This window comes from Daktulosphaira vitifoliae, unplaced genomic scaffold (assembly GCF_025091365.1).
Source record: "Daktulosphaira vitifoliae isolate Bord-2020 unplaced genomic scaffold, ASM2509136v1 Scaffold_4, whole genome shotgun sequence".
Taxonomy (NCBI): Eukaryota; Metazoa; Arthropoda; class Insecta; order Hemiptera; family Phylloxeridae; genus Daktulosphaira; species Daktulosphaira vitifoliae.
In genome coordinates this window covers 7,948,415-7,965,453 of record NW_026099575.1, presented here as the reverse complement: position 1 = coordinate 7,965,453, position 17,039 = coordinate 7,948,415, and the positions used below count along the sequence as shown (strand labels likewise).

Sequence of the window (17,039 nt, the reverse complement as noted above, 5' to 3'; positions counted from 1 at the left end):
TAATAATTTTTGGTAGTATTACCATCACAACTAAAATTTATCATAAGCGGGTTTTCCTGATTATACAATTTATAAGGCATTTGTAAGTTTTGATTAATTAAAAATTAAAATTGATAATTTTATAATATCAAATTCGACGTGTTGAGCTATAATAAAATATTATCATGATTAATAATATTGATATTTCAAAATTATAGATAAACTTAAAGTTCAAGTTTTAGCGATATATTATTACAAGGCGAGAAATATTTCCTACTTGAGGTTAGAGCCTAAAAAACACTTGACCTAAATAGATTTAGGTCAAGTGCTTTTATCTAAGGATTGTTTTAGATCGGATTGCCTGTTCTTGAGAATTCAATGTCGTCAAAAATATTTTTACTACGACGATTTAGATAGTCTTTTGTTTGTAAACTATGTACATGTCTAGGAAACAATTAAAAAACATTATCACTTATTTTTAAAATAAGCTAAAAATATTATATTGTATGGAAATGAAAAATATATTTAAACTAAATATTCATAATATTCACAAATTGAATGAAGGAATATAAATGTTATCTCGGAAATTGCTTTTCTACATAAAATCTTAGCCATTTATCAAATTCTGAAACATATAAAAATAATTTTATTTATTTTATTAGATATAAAATTTGGATAAATTATTTTAACTGTAACTTTCTTTTATAAAACTATTTTTATTAATATTATTTCGATAATTAAGATAAAACTGACTCCAAAAGTAAGTATATACATCAAAGTTGAGATTTTAGTAATAAAGTTTAAAAACTCTAGATCCTATAGTATCTAGATTTTTGACTCGATAGGGAAATGATTGTAATATTTTCTTTGTTACATCAAAATAATATTTAATATTGTCTGTTTAGTTTTATAAACCAATAAAAAAAATGTTTATAAGAGCAATTTTGAGTTTATAATTTAATTAAATATTATTTTTATTATTATATTAATGAAGAATGAGTTTATTCTATATCTATTCAATAACAATCTTAAAAATTACGTTCAAAGTTAAGTCGATCATCTCCTTCAGCATTAGCCATCTTAAAGATGTCATCTAAATCTTGGTTGTCGATTTTTAAATCAAGACAATTTAAAATTTCATATAACCTGATTTTAGTAATGAATTCGGTTCCTTTAGAATATAAGTTGAATAAGCCTTTTATTATTTCATCATGAGATTTAATGTTTTTTTCTGGATTATTATTGTTTATAATTTCACAAAATTTTCCAAATGTTAAATACCTTTTATGTACTAAAAAAAACGTAAATAATTAAAAAAAACACTAATTATTGGCTATTTTAATTATTAATGAAATGTATTTATAATTAAATTAATTAAATTAGATTATTATAAATGTATCATATGCAGTGACATAATCAGATTTTTTTTGAATACAGAAACTTGCTCAAAATTTTATAAAATTTCTTATAGTTGATGATCAAAAAGAAAATATCTTCTATTCAATAGTTGACTAAATATTGTAACCGTTTAACCTTCCCATGGTCGTATAGAGTTTAATATTTGAAAGTAAAACAAAAATATTATATGTAAAAAATTCTGACACAGTAACTTTTTATTCTAAAGCTGTGAATAGCCAAATTTTAGTAACCTACAATATTTTATCTTAACTGATAAAATTATGAATATATTAATATTATTTTACAAAATAATTAAATAAGTACCCAATACAAATGCTAAAGCTCAGTATTTCAAAACATAATTGAAAAATAATACAGAGGACATTTCTAAAAAAAAAAAACATATAAAAAATAGATCTAAGATTTTTTACATATTATCTTGCTGGTTACTTGAATTTGTTTTTTAAATTAATGATACAATCAGAAATTAACAACAGGCGCAGTACTACACCAGTAATGGCAGTTTTGTCGTAATAGCGACTACCAGTATTGGACAAATAATGTTATATGTCTAGGATGATAATGTTTTTTACGCACTAAAATATCAGTACTGGAGATTTTTTTATATAGTATTACGACAGTACTCTTCCAGCAATGGCAATTAAGTACTGGTCGCCAACACTAGATCAGTAATTAGACAAGAAGTCATTAGCTAGTACTACGCTAGTGCGGGTTGACTAATGGTACGGTTCCAGTACTGTTGTAATACTTGAACGATGTCATTGCTGATAATTTCTGCTTGGGTGTTTTATATCTATAATTGAATATTATATTGACATTTTTTTGTTAATAGTTGTTGACATATATCCAATAAAATAAAATTTTATAAATGAAGAATTATCTAAATATGCATCAAACATAACAATTTTCAGTGCACTACCTTTACATTTGTTTAGTACATTTACGACATCAGTATTTCCATGTGGAAGTTTGAGTTTTTCCATATCTTCCATTAATTGCGTAATAGTTAATTCATTATTAGTGTCATTGATGATTCGATGATAAATTTTTTTGAAATTCGCTATTTTATCTTCTGAAGGAGGACTCTAAATTTCATATCTAAACTGTTTTATTAATTTCGATACTATAGACTATAATTATATTATGACTTCTATTTATAAAATCTGTTTTTTGCGAAAACAATGTGGTAACTCAAGAAATACTTCTTTCAAAAACACACTAAATAGATTTTTGATACAATTACAAAATTATTGAGTTTGCAAGAAAGACTGACATTTTTTTAAATTAAACATTGTTGTATTAAACAAGCAATACATAAACTATATTTACTCCTGTTTGAATATTAATTACTATATTGTAAAATGGACAGTGAGCTATTTAATTTAAAACAAATAATATAACAACAATGCAAAGAAAAATAATTTATATTCTTGAGATATACAGGTTGTTTAGTAAATAAAGAAACGGATCATTAGTCATTAACAATGACAACAAAAGAAATCTGTTTCCTTACTTATTGAACAACCTATATAATGGACATTTGTTTAAGTTTGTTTTTGATATATTTAAAGATAATTAAAATATTTTTAATTACATTTCTATAACTATTTACTATACAGTGTATAGTTATAGTTAAACAACTATCTTGTATGTGTTTCCAATAAGAAAATGATGTGTAATTAAAAACATTGTTTTTACTTTTTATTAAATTATTTATCGATACAAACTAAATAAACAAACATTAATTATAATAAAAAAAAATATATAATAATATAATTTAATATTATTATAATAAATAATATTATTCATACTATAATAATTATTATTTTATGGAGTTTTATTATACTTATTTTTTCAAACTGAAAAATTTATTTTTAAAACTTCTATTTCAAAATATAATATACATGTATATTTTTACGTATAATATATACAATATGTACATATTGTATATTCACGAAAAAATTATGGATACTCATCATATGCAATTTATAAAAAATATTTTTGAATTCATGGGTGATACAAGTAGGAGTGTGGGGCGAAGCCTTCACTATTTTGTAAACATAAATTAATTTAAGTTTTGTTATTTCAGTTATTATTGCTTTTGTTTTATTTATGTTTAAATTATAGCTTAAAAAATCAATGATAATATATTACCGTAGATGATTTTGCATCATTTCCAATGATATTTATTTGAAAAGCTAATACGAGTAAAAAAAAATTGATAATGTTAAGTCGTAGAGTAATGAGCAAATACATTTTCTTTCAACAATAAAAAGGTATTAAAATATTTATGTTACGTTCCACAAAATAGTTAAAGGACTATTACATTTAAAATATAAGAAACTATTTTTTTTTAAATTTTTTTTCCAATTTTATTATGCCCAACACTATGAAATTAATTTAATAACAAAATTATTTTTAAGCAGCATACTGTTGAGTGTAAATACGATAATTACATGCAAAATGGTGAGTATTAAAAATAATATATAAATAATTCATTTCATACAGACAATAAATCAGTATATTTATTTTTGTAATTTTATTTTAGCTTACATTTAATTTAGGTAGGCGATATCCAGGCAAATTAACGCTTGGGACAAGAAAATCACTTGGATTTAAAACAATATATTAATACTTGTGAACTTTTTATGAAAATATTTTAAGTATATTAACCAAACAATGACAATTTTTCTAAAAATACTAAATGAACACATATTTTTATTTTAAATCGAACTTATACCTTTTTAATCTTTTAAATAAAATAATATTACAGTTTTGTGGCATAAATAAATAAATAACTTTTTTTTTTGCAATAGCTGATGAAAAACATTGAAAATAAAAAATATTTGTCATTTTAAATCTTGTTGAATTAGGGAGGTCCTAGATAAATTTTTGAATTAGAATAAAATAAGAAAAATTGTTTTATTCATTATTTGCAGAGTAACATGAGCTAAAAGAGCTTACTTTTATTTTTATAGCGTATAACTTGTAATTTATGATAGTTATAAACGATCTTAATTTTTTTCAACTAGAAAAACTATTAAAAAATAAAAATTAAGTATTAATACTAAGATTAAAACTCTATTTAATGAGTAATTAATTTTTCTCAAAAAATAAAATACATTTTTTAAGTATTATCTAAAATAAAACCCAATACAGTGGGGACGTGGCATAGTTGGGTCCAATATAGATTTAATCTGACTGTGATTAAAATCACTATCATAAGAAACTCTTCGATGCAAATCTGTAGTTAGTGTTTAATTTTAAAAAATTGATGGATAATTACAAAAGCAACATCAACTTCTATTTCCTTAATTATACCCAGATTAGTAATTCTTTTAATTATATATTATATAATATTTAAAATGAATTGTGTTTCAAATTATTATTGATTTTGATTTTTAATATGTTAAAAGTAATCATTTTGAACCTACTTTTTATTGTCCTTTAAAGTGAAAGTTTTATTAAAAAAAAAAAATGAATTTATTACCATAACAAGTAGCTCAATTTGCAAGTTTGAAATTGACATTATTAAATAGATAAAAATGAAATTGTTAAGATTAATATGCTGTCAGCAAATTTTATAATTACTATTTACAGTATATTTATCAGAAAAGTTAGATTTTTTTACATTTTTATCGTAATAGATCACTTAAGTAAAAATCATAGTAATCATTTCTAATTAACTTTTGGCGTTTAAAAATATTCTACAATGAAAATATTCAGAATTTAATTAATTTTAATGATTATATATCTAAAAAAACCAATAAAAAAAAATTATTCAATTTATCCTATTATAAAAATAATAATTATAAAAAAATAGGGCAGTGTATTGCCCTTATAAGATATTTTAAAATAAAATATAATACAAAACCCAGGATTTTAACACAAAAATAGCATATTTTTGAATACGGTAGCCATTTGCGCATAAAAGATAAGTCGTCGGGACAAATTTTTTTTTTTAATTTTATAGTACATGGCATAAGCTTTAATTTGACATATGTTTAAAGAACGCAGTATTTCCGGAACATTTTCAAAAATTAAGTTGAAAAAGTTAGTTTTTGTAAGAAAGTTACTATTTTGAATCCCCCCCTATGAGCAGAATAAGTGTTAGATTTTCAAAAAAATGATAACAAATGAAAATAAATTACATAAGGTTTCAATATAAAAAAATATTATTTTGATTTGTTAATATTTGAAAAAGTTATGGCAGTTTTAAGTACAAAAAACATCCTTATAAAAGGTGATTTTTATCGCAAATATTACATTTTTTTTATAATTTCGACAGCCATTTGCACATAGAAGATAAGGTGTCGGGACAAATTTTTTTTTTTCATTTTATAGTACATAAAAAAAGCTTTAATTTGATATATGTTTAAAGGACGCAGTATTTCCGGAACATTTTCAAAAGTTCAGTTGAAAAAGTTCTATTTTTTATACAATGTTTCAAAGTTTGAACCCCCCCTATATAAGGGGAAATTGTCTAATTTTAATAAAAAGTATGTCAAATGGAAGATGTACTTATAATGTATTTAGAAAAAAAAAAATTGTGCTGATACATGCATTTTTCGAAAAGTTATAGCATTTTTAAGTTGAAAATTAAAAATCGAAAATCGAAAATTTTAACACAAAAATAGTGTTTTTTTAACTACGGCAACCGTTTACATGCAGAAGATAAAGTGTCGGGACAAATTTTTTTTTTTCATTTTATAGTACATAAAATAAGCTTTAATTTGATATATGTTTAAAGGACGCAGTATTTCCGGAACATTTTCAAAAATTAAGTTGAAAAAGTTAGTTTTTGTAAGAAAGTTACTATTTTGAATCCCCCCCTATGAGCAGAATAAGTGTTAGATTTTCAAAAAAATGATAACAAATGAAAATAAATTACATAAGGTTTCAATATAAAAAAATATTATTTTGATTTGTTAATATTTGAAAAAGTTATGACAGTTTTAAGTACAAAAAACATCCTGATCGAAGATGATTTTTATCGCAAACATTTCATTTTTTTTTAAATTTCAACAGCCATTTGCACATAGAAGATAAGGTGTCAGGACAAATTTTTTTTTTATAGTATATAACATAACCTTTGATTTGATATATGTTTAAAGGATGCAGTATTTCCGGAACACTTTCAAAAGTTAAGTTGAAAAAGTTCTATTTTTTATACAATGTTTCAAGTTTTGAACGCCCCCTATATATGGGAAAATTGTCCAATTTTAATAAAAAGTATGTCAAAAGAAAGATGTACTTATAATGTATTTAGAAAAAAAAAAAATTTATGCTGATACCTACATTTTTCGAAAAGTTTTTAAGTTGAAAATTTTAACACTAAAATAGCGTTATTTTAACTACGGCAGCCGTTTGCATGCAGAAGATAAAGTGTCAGGACAAATTTTTTTTTTCATTTTATAGTACATAAAATAAGCTTTAGTTTGATATATGTTTAAAGAACGCAGTATTTTCGGAACATTTTCAAAAATTAAGTTGAAAGAGTTATTTTTTTAAAAAATTGCTATTTTCAATACCCCCCAGTGAGCAGGTTAAATGTTAAATTTTCAAAAAAAAAAATGATATCAAATAAAAGGGAAATATCTAAGGTTTTAGTATAAAAAAAAATTATGTTGATTTGTTTATTTTTGAAAAAGTTATGGAAGTTTTAAGAAAAAAAAGTGAAAAAAATGACAAAATTTACCTATTTTTAAATTTTTTATTTTTTTGGATATCTACCCCATTTGCGGGAAACGAGGGAATTTTTTTCAATTTTTAAGGATAATGTCTTCAACTAAATACGATTTGTGATCTTTTGACGTATTGTTGAAAGAAATCGGTCTAGTGAGAGCTGAGAAAAAGTGGCAACAGACATAAAAAAAAAAAAACACATCATAGTAAAATTAATACCTTCTCAGCTTCGCATCGAAGCTAATAATGATATTTGTTTATATTGTAGTGTGAATATAGATAAAATGAACAATTTTAAGTTTTATTCTTGTTAATAAGCAATAATTAAGTTTTACAAAAAAATTTGTTTATATATTGATAAATGCATAGGAAATCTTATCGCTGTAGTAGATAATTATAGTATTCTTTATTATTCTTAACATAAAGGATCAATAACTGCACACTACAGACATTTTCTTAAGTTTTAAATCATTAAACTTTTAATGTTTAAAAAAATAATTAACATTTATTTTATTTCTTATGATATAAAAAGAGTATGAATACTATATCCTGGGATATCTTTTTGCTTTATTGATTTTATTATAATATAAATGTGAGTAATTTACTTAAAAAAGATAATATTAGAACAATTAAAGTTAAATTATTTACTATGCTTCTATCATATTTGTGTCTTGCAACATCAATAAATTCTAAATTTTTAACAAATTTTGTTCTTCAAGTAACATTATCAACAATTTAAATACTGAAAATGTATAAATATAATTTTTAGTTAATTTTACGATGTACTAAAAAAAAACATTTTTAACAAGACGTAATTTTATCATTTTTTTATTTACTTAGGAATATTAATCAATATAATAATTTTATTAATATATAATATTATTCTACCCGTAAAATAATTGTTATAGTTATTACTATATTATGCTATACATTAATACAATGAGACACTACTAATAATCACAAATGTACTATAGAAAAAATTCTCGTAAATTTTTCAATTGGAATTTTTGTTGGATAACAATGCGTTTTGACGCATAAGATTACACGTCTTGTTTCTTTAAAGTGAGAGTAAATTATTAATTTTGAAAACAAGAGATATAAAATTTAACCAAAATTGACTATTATAAATTAAATAACTGATAAAAAGGGTTCTATTGCGCTATTAAGCTTGAAGCCATATTTCAGTTTAATTTCTTATGCACATTACTTATTAAAAAAACACGAAATAATTACCTTCAAGATTAATTATACTATTCTCATCGACCAATGCATATCTGAGTAATATTTTTATTTTTTCGATGTCGATTTGTGGATCAAACTTTTTTATGACTTCCAAAAATGTTGCAGTAGAAAATCCATCCGAATTCTTAGAATTTAAGTTAAATATATTTTGTAAAACTTCATCATCAGTTGGGATTTCTACATTTTTGCTTCCTGGGATGTTTTCAAAAATTATATCACAGAAAATTCCGAAGGTTAACTCATTTTTAATCTCTAAAAATTATAAAAAGATATTTACAATAATGCAAACAAAAGTATCAATAAGTTTTTCTACTAAAAAATCGATTTGTGTTGTCTATTCAGAACATTATGTGCGATTAATAATATTTTTATGAGCCATATATAAATTGTATAAATTAGGTTAAAAATCAAATTTAAATAACACTCAACCTTTGCATCTCCGATGAATATTTTGAATGGCTAGTTCTTCTAATGGTATGCAAAGAGAAGTTATACCAACCATAAATTCTGAAATAGTAATGTTATCATCATCATCTTGAGCTATAAGATTGTATATTTCTCTTAATTTATCCACTATTGTATTAGGTATTTTCTAAAAATAACAGAAATAGTTTTATGCTACATAATTCTCTTCTATTGATCAGTATGTTTTTAATTTTGTTAATAAGTAGGGTTCAAAAAATTTGTTTTAGGAAGTTCGTTAATGAGGAAGTTAGTATTATTGGAGCAAGGAGGGATCACTTAACTCTTAAACAAAAATATTCCTATGAGACTATGATTATATATGATATATTATCACAGAGTCTCAAAAAGTGCCTAACTCTACTTATAAGTTGCTGACAATTTAAATAACTATTGAATATATACAATATTTTTTATTAGAGCATACAGAGTGTTCAGTGACCACTCATTAGCCTCGTGCTCACTCAACATTAATTAGCGCATCTAGAATTTACGGGATATCTAACAATTAAGCTGGTAAAATATATATATATAACTATTTAAAACAATGGAGTTGGTATCCTTATGAGAGATTGGGGAGGATATAAAAGAAATTTAACAACTTATAAATTGAGAAGTAAATACTATAAAATATTTTTTATTTAATTTACGTTAAAATTAAAAACTTTTCATAATATTCTTAGATAATTTTTTATGAATCTACTTTATATTACCCTTAATAAAAAAATTATCAATTTTGAATTTCTGTAAAACTTATAAAAAAAAATTTAAGATATAAATATAAATTTTTAGATGTAGAATACTATAAAATAATTTAAAGAAAAATCTTTGTATTATTATTATCATTATTTTATGATATTAAAATTAAACTTTATAAATTAAATAATATGAACAGAAAAAAAGAAATAAATTCATTTGCAGCGACAAAATACTTTTTCAGACTTACTAAGTACAATAAATAATGTTAATTACAAGTATGGCACTAATGATAAGACAATTAAAAATTTTCTGGATCCCTGGTCATTCAGATATTTAGGAAAGTAAACTAGCAGATTAAACCACAAAAATAGGAACAATTGACCCGGCAGCTAAAACAATTCAATTAATTACAAAGTAGTACTTAATTTTGATAACTTAAAAATAGCAAGAATGTAGAAAGCTCAACCAATACAAAACTACAAGAAATCAAACAAGTCGTGATTCTTTGGCCTCTAACCATTGATGTTATACCAAAAAAACTCCAAGAAATCCTAAGAACATTAATTTTACTGTCTAATATTTAAATAGTAGATCATTTGTTAAAAATGTAAATTTTGTAACCATTTTAGAATATTAAATATATACATATATATAGTACTTAGATAAAAGTATTTACACATCAATAATTTTACCACAAAAGAACCTGTTTCTTCAGAATTATGCAATTGTATAGTCAATTCAGGCATAAATCCACAAATAACAAACACACAAATGGAAATTTGGTAAAACATTTTAAGAACTAGAAATTTGATAAAATAAAATAAACAGTTATTTAACTTTTATAATAATTTTTACTAGAATAACCTTTCTTGTAAAATATCATATATAAGTATTTTATTTATATTATTATTTAAATAATTTTATATAAGTTTTATTCTATTTTTTTTTTATTTATTCTTATTATATTAATAAATATATTAAAAAAACCTTTAAAATATGTTGTCAGCTTCTTTATTTCATTTAGAAAATATATGTCCTCACAAATTCTGCAGTTGAGTAAATAAAATATAAATGTACGAGACACTCTAAGAAGCATAAGAAAACAATTAACAATAACTAATTCGTATTTGATTAGTTTGAATAACATTTTTAATTATTAGTTTAAACTAAATAATAAAATGTTTATGTTTATTATGATATATTTATTATGTTTATATTGTAAATTTTTAAATTTTTTTTATTTCTTTATTAATTTTTACTTGTACAAGTCGCTTTTAAAACTGCCATAAAAACTATAAAATGCAATTTTTTTCAATTTTTGGTACAAAATTAGAATTGTTATGACGCTTAAAAATTGTGAGATTTACTGAATTATTGGAGTAGTAAAATCTGCTATAAAAGTTTTAACTGTTAAAATGAAACACGTTAGAAATTTATCTTTATTAGGGCTAGATTAAATAGCCTCTAAAATCAAATATCTGTAAATAGAATATCTATGGAGGCCTTTCTGTACTGATGTTTTATGATATATATTTTGGGTACAAAATTGCTTTGCATTTTTCAATACTTTTGAAATTATTGTTTTATTATGTTCTAATATATTTAGTTATCGTCAAAACTAAAAAGAAATCATATTGGTTAGAGTCACCTATACTGCTATCACTGCAGCTTTGGTTATTTTTGAATTTTATAAAATCCCATACATAAACAATTAGTCTCAAATTTTGTATTATAAGCAAAATTTTAAAGCTATTTGATTTTAGGGTAACTTTTACATTTTATTATAACGTAATATTATCTATGCTAAAAATTATATTATTGGTTAATTGCCAATATTGTAATATAAAACCAATTACTGTAATTTAAAAAATGCAAACTATAAATTTTCACCAATTTCTTAATAAAATAACTACTTATTGTTAATCATTTGATTTCTGCCATATTTATTTAAATATACCAATGTTTTCGGTAAGATCCACTAGGCAATTATTTTTTTAAAAATATTTTTACACAAACTAATTAAAAAAAACACTGTTTTTAACGGACACTGGATAGCTAATAAGAAAATTTTACTTTATTAAAAAATTCATTTATAGCCATTGACTATAAAAAAGTTCTGTTATTTTAATGATTATCACATCATTTTTTAAATAATTATGAAATATAACTAACTATTATAACAATATTTTCACAAACAAGTAAACATAATTTTTATTGACATTATAAAATAGAATATTACAAATGGAAGAAAGTTTTTCTTAAAACAACATTGAAGATCGCATGTTTTTTACTCTGAAAGTTTGAGTTAAAGGTCAGTAAAATTACTTAAAAGGTTCTTAAAAATATTATTGCTAAATAATATTATTATCAATACAGTCAAAAAATGTAAAGAACATTAATTTAAACAAATAATATAATGACTAAAAAGTACATTTTTTTGCTAAAATAGTAATAATCATAATAATAGTTAATTAATATAATTTAATTTGTTTTAAAAATTACTTTTAAAATTTTTCCTCTGAATATTTTTAGAAGTTATAACACTTCTACTGATTAATTTTTATTTAATGAGCAAGTATAACATATTTATATTTTTGATTTTCTGTATTAGTTATTTTATCATTGGCCAGATTAAAATTAATATATTTTTCAAAAATTATTATTAAATTACCACTTTTGGGTAAAATATAGAAAACTAAATGAAATAACTAAAAAGGACATGACTACATGAGAACATGGTTTAACCTGGATGAATTATTCGAACGTAAGAATTAGAAGTGCGCTGTTTTGGTTATGGAGTTTTGCGGTTCTGTACAGAAGTTACTGGATACTGTACTCAAAATGAGTAGAAATAATTTTACAGACCTAGTAGATACGTTGAGTTGATGTTTAAAAAAAAAACAACCTAACGCAGTTATATTAGATATTGGTCGAAGTACGAGATCAGTGCCCGGCCCAATCTCAGGAATTAGAAATCGATATAAGTTCAATTAACTCACCTCGCCTACCCAATCAACTGTTTTTTCGGAGCAAGTGTCGCTTCAAGAGTTCACGGACGGTATAAGGGATATGAAACGCAACATGTTCAGCTAGGACATGACGAAAACGTCTTCTACAATAGAAAGGGTGTGGAACTTGAGGCAAAGGCTGTTAGGGGGCGTTATCGTGTACGACGAGCTATTTTGGATAAGTGCATTATGTGTCGGAGCAACTGAAAAACTTGTTGGCTTAAGTTAATCCCAGACCTTTGCCGAAGAACAAAGGTAACTACCATAAATTTAAACTGAAAGGAAAAACAGGGTGCTTTTTGAGGTTACGGATAAATCGAACATTATCGGACGGAGTGTCCAAAATCACAGAGGAGTAAACCTGTTCAATTGTCAAGTCCGGTCCAGCCAGCGTTGTAGGGTGTAAACCTTTGAGGAATAGAAGTACCAGTCTATTATGATTTTACTAATTGACGGAGGTGAGCACAGTATATACGTGAAGGGGAAGCTAATGATCTTAAGAGGTTATGTAGTTGACGTTCCAATTAATTCATCCGATACATTTATGTACACTTATTTTTACTAAAAGAATAATGAAAAAGTATTAAGAGATTAACTATACGAGATGAGAATTATATAAATTATTTTTTTATTAATAATGCAAAATAAATAGAAACTTTTTAGTTCAGAGTACAAAAATCATTATACGGTTTCATAACAGCGGGTCGTGTACGTCGGTATATGCTGCGGACAAACTAGATTACAAAAACGGGGTAGACGGTATTTTTAATAAATCACAATTTAAAAAAAACACGATTAGAGGCAATTAAATTATAAAAAATGTACAACAAATACTAACCAACCATAACAAAATACAATATATTGAATATTTACAGTAAAATTGACGGCGACTAGGACTGATAATGGCTAGGATGGCCACATTATTCGCAGTTGCATCTAAATTGAGAAATATTGACTGGTTTTGCTAACTATTAAAGAGATGAGATAGTCTCAATCAGAGAAACAACCTAAAAGTAGAAACGCGACAATGTTTTATCATGGTAAATAAAAATATAAAAGAGAAGTTTGCTTTATAGTAAGTGACACGGTACTAAAAAGCGTACAGTAGTTTAAACCAATATGCCACCTAAAAATTTATGGAAGGTGGTTTAATACTGCATTAATTAATTGCAATTCTCCAATCGAAAATAAATATAAGAATATAAATAAAAATTGTTATGAACAACTAGGAGCTTTTTATGAAACTATACTTTGAAGTATGACTAAAATTTTACTGGTAGATTTTAATGCAAACGTAAAGAAAGAATTGGAATTCAAACAAGTCTTTGGGATATTCAAAGTGTTCAAAAGTAAGAAAACGGGATAATTGTTAAAAACAGTGAGAACAATAGAAATCCGTTCCCCTCATCTTATATTGTTCACAAGATAATAATAATGGAGTTCGATTAGTGTAAATCGCTAGATCAAAAGGTGTGGCCTTAAGTGGTACATTCTTTCCCCATAAAAAGATTTATAAACATACGTGGATATATCTTAGTGCTACAATAAAAAATAAGTTAAACTATCTAATAACAAAAAAAAAACTATAAAGTTAAATAATTTTTTAATATATTAATTAAGTCCGATAAAAATAATACTAATAATGATGTTGATTATTTATGGGAACATTTTCAAATCTAAAGTAAACAAGATTTATTAAGTAAGAACAATATATATTAAGCTTAACATACTAAATTAAAAATAAATTATTTATATATTCTATTTACAAATAAATTTTTCTTTTAAAACAGTGTTTAAATAACTAATCAAATATATCATACCAAAAAAATAAAATAGTAACTGTTTTATAAAAATATATACAAAATTTACGGAATGAACTGTTTATTCCACAGAAAAATTCAAATAATTTAAAGTAAAACTAAGTTATTCTATCTTCATGGAAGTCTAATTACATTTTCTTGATTTATATACTATGTTCAAAATTAAAAAAGAAGTGTCTCATTTAAAATTTTTTATCAAACTCGAATGAATTTAGATCAATATAAATATTCATATAAGATAATAATTGAAAATTACTTAAAAATAATAAAATTCAATGGAAACATTTTGTAGTGTACAATAAATTTACACTTCATTTGTGTACGTACCGCCATGTCTCTGTATAACAAGGGTGTCTTTTTTTTATCATTAAGCGACACGTAATGGACCAAACAATTGTTTACACCTCTATGTGTCATTAAGCACGCGAAAAGTTTATTTAAAACGGATATATTTCCCCGTTGCCTCAAGCATTCTCTTTTATGTTCTCCCAGCAACGTTGGACCCTAATTTTTACTATTGCTTTTTTTAGGGATAGAGGATCAAAAGGGTCCACATCTACGAAGCGATTTATACAAGTGAAAAACTATGTATATATACATACATGTTTCCGCTAAATACGTTCGCAATGTTTGTTTAGCTCATACAATAGATTTCAAAAACAATATAATATATAAGTCTGACACCCTATACAATACAGTGCGCTTTGGGTTTATTCTGTTTTCCATCGTCCATACGCTAAAAAGGGGAATTAAAATAAGACTTGATTATGTTGAAAGGATAGATTTATTTTATTATTATTAAAAAAGATCTCAAATGACTCACAATTAATAAATGTCTACACTTGAACTTGACAGTTTAAAGTTAGTTTTAATATTGACTCTTTATTCTACGATGTTATGCAAAGATCTAATATATATTTGAAAGTATCAACTGTAATAATATCGCTGTAACTATAACAGTATTAAAGTAATACCAATCTCAAACATGTGTCATACCTTTGACAAATATCTTTTTAAATTACAAACAGCAAATTAAGCGTACATGACGATTAATATACACCTTTCTAATGTAATTCAAATTTATGTTTTTAAGTGTAATAATTACAGAACATATTTAAAATTATATATGTTAGAATATACTTGAAATCTATAAAATCTCATATAATAATGTGTAGATCATAAATTTATGTGCAAGTTGAAAAAAAATCATTTCAAGTATTAATGAAAGACTCGATGGTAATTAAAACAACCGGTGCAACAGAAAAGAATTTAGGGTTGCTAAATTTAATTTTTCTCACAGTCAAACAATATTTATAATTTTCTAAATTTTTGGAGGAATAAACCTTAATTTGGACTAAACTTCTCTTAGTCCCTTTAGTAACGCCTAGGATTGAAACGTTTATAATAACGACAAATTTTTATTCATTTATAATATATTCTCAATGAATATTTTACAAAAAAAAAAATTTTCATAATTTTATTATAACAATATTGTATATTTACGTTACTTCTAAACATATTAAATAAACAAAAATTGCCGTGGTGTAAGGTTCAAGAAAAATATTTTTTTATATTTTGAAAATGTCTAAACCTAAAATATCTTTATATTTGCTCAATTATTTTCTTTGTAATATTTCATAAATAATTTAAAACTTTTAATATAACATAAATCGATTTTTGAACAAAATAACGTATGTGTAATTAATATTTTAATACTTAAAAAAAATGTATATATAATAAATGGTTTTTACTTTTAATTACCATCATAAATAGACAATTATAATATTATAAGTTTCTGAAGTTTGATAATTTTACAACGGTTTACAAAAATGTTGTATACTGTTTATATGTCTGTGGTTAAAGTGCAAGCTGTTTTTAAATGGACTTTATTGTGGCCTTTAGTGGAAATAGACAATACGTTTTCAATTATTTGACTTTCAATTTCTGTGGGGTTTGTGGTGATAAATTTGAGCAAACTCGAATTAAATAGATTAGATTTCGGGGGAGGAAACTGAAAATGTCCACAAAGTGTTCTTAAGGTCCATCGATAATGACCACACATGTGCGGTGGACAGACACAAAAGGACTGACCAAAGGGCACTTGTTGGATGAACAACGGTAATTTATTTTATACCGCCGGCTGTGTTTAACGCAATTTGTTCCGATTGTTATACCCAAATAGCCCACTCCTCGTTTACACGAAACCGGAAAATAGAAACGTGGTGATGAAAGGTTGCTGCCGTTAACGAGACATAACACAATTTACAAGGAAAGGTTCAATGTAAACATTTCTGAAAAACCGACAATTGGGTGTTTGGTGAGACAATGCGTGACTATTGCATCGAAAATGATAGAACTTGAAATGTTAGCAATGGTTTTTAGCACTTGTATAGGTGAGAAATGCAAATCCATTTACAAGACGAAAACACGGATGGACTTATCTAAACCGAATATCGCAAAAGTAACTTTAAATTAAATTTCATTAGTAATTGTGAGGGAAATTTTTATAAAATAGGTATGATGTTATTTTTACAATACATTTTTTTTTTTTTTTGAAGTTTTTAGTTGAAAAATATTATTTTTCATTTTTTCAATGTTATACAGGTTAGTCGATAGACGTATTAATCAAATGTTTATTTAATTCAACAAAATATTCTCGCCGACTACTCATCATCTGTCGATGACATTAATCTGGTCGCCGTTGACAAACGCCGCTTTATTTTCC

The 17,039-nt window shown here is 24.3% G+C and overlaps 1 protein-coding gene and 1 long non-coding RNA gene across 5 annotated transcripts; one reads left to right on the top strand and one right to left on the bottom strand.

Annotated features, from left to right (window-relative positions):
• Positions 1 to 485: 485 nt before the first annotated feature.
• Positions 486 to 10,356, bottom strand: LOC126905804 (uncharacterized). 4 transcript variants are annotated; one of them, XR_007704109.1, is made up of 7 exons: positions 10,179 to 10,356; positions 8,755 to 8,917; positions 8,317 to 8,577; positions 7,732 to 7,825; positions 2,318 to 2,483; positions 1,019 to 1,270; positions 486 to 604 (listed from the first exon to the last, which is right to left on the bottom strand). XR_007704109.1 is itself a non-coding variant. In XM_050685878.1 (4 exons), exons 1-4 carry the CDS (start codon positions 3,652 to 3,654, stop codon positions 555 to 557), a joined length of 570 nt encoding a protein of 189 aa, XP_050541835.1. In that variant the 5' UTR covers positions 3,655 to 3,783; the 3' UTR covers positions 486 to 554. The 4 variants fall into 4 exon arrangements, 2 of the variants coding, with proteins under 2 accessions (XP_050541835.1, XP_050541834.1); XR_007704110.1 differs by lacking the exon at positions 486 to 604 and having other exon boundaries at positions 1,020 to 1,270; positions 10,163 to 10,356; XM_050685878.1 differs by lacking the exons at positions 7,732 to 7,825; positions 8,317 to 8,577; positions 8,755 to 8,917; positions 10,179 to 10,356 and adding an exon at positions 3,553 to 3,783.
• LOC126905809 (uncharacterized) lies at positions 3,574 to 4,091 on the top strand. The gene is made up of 3 exons (XR_007704113.1): positions 3,574 to 3,674; positions 3,825 to 3,864; positions 3,947 to 4,091. It is a non-coding gene; the product is annotated as an uncharacterized LOC126905809 (long non-coding RNA).
• Positions 10,357 to 17,039: the final 6,683 nt, after the last annotated feature.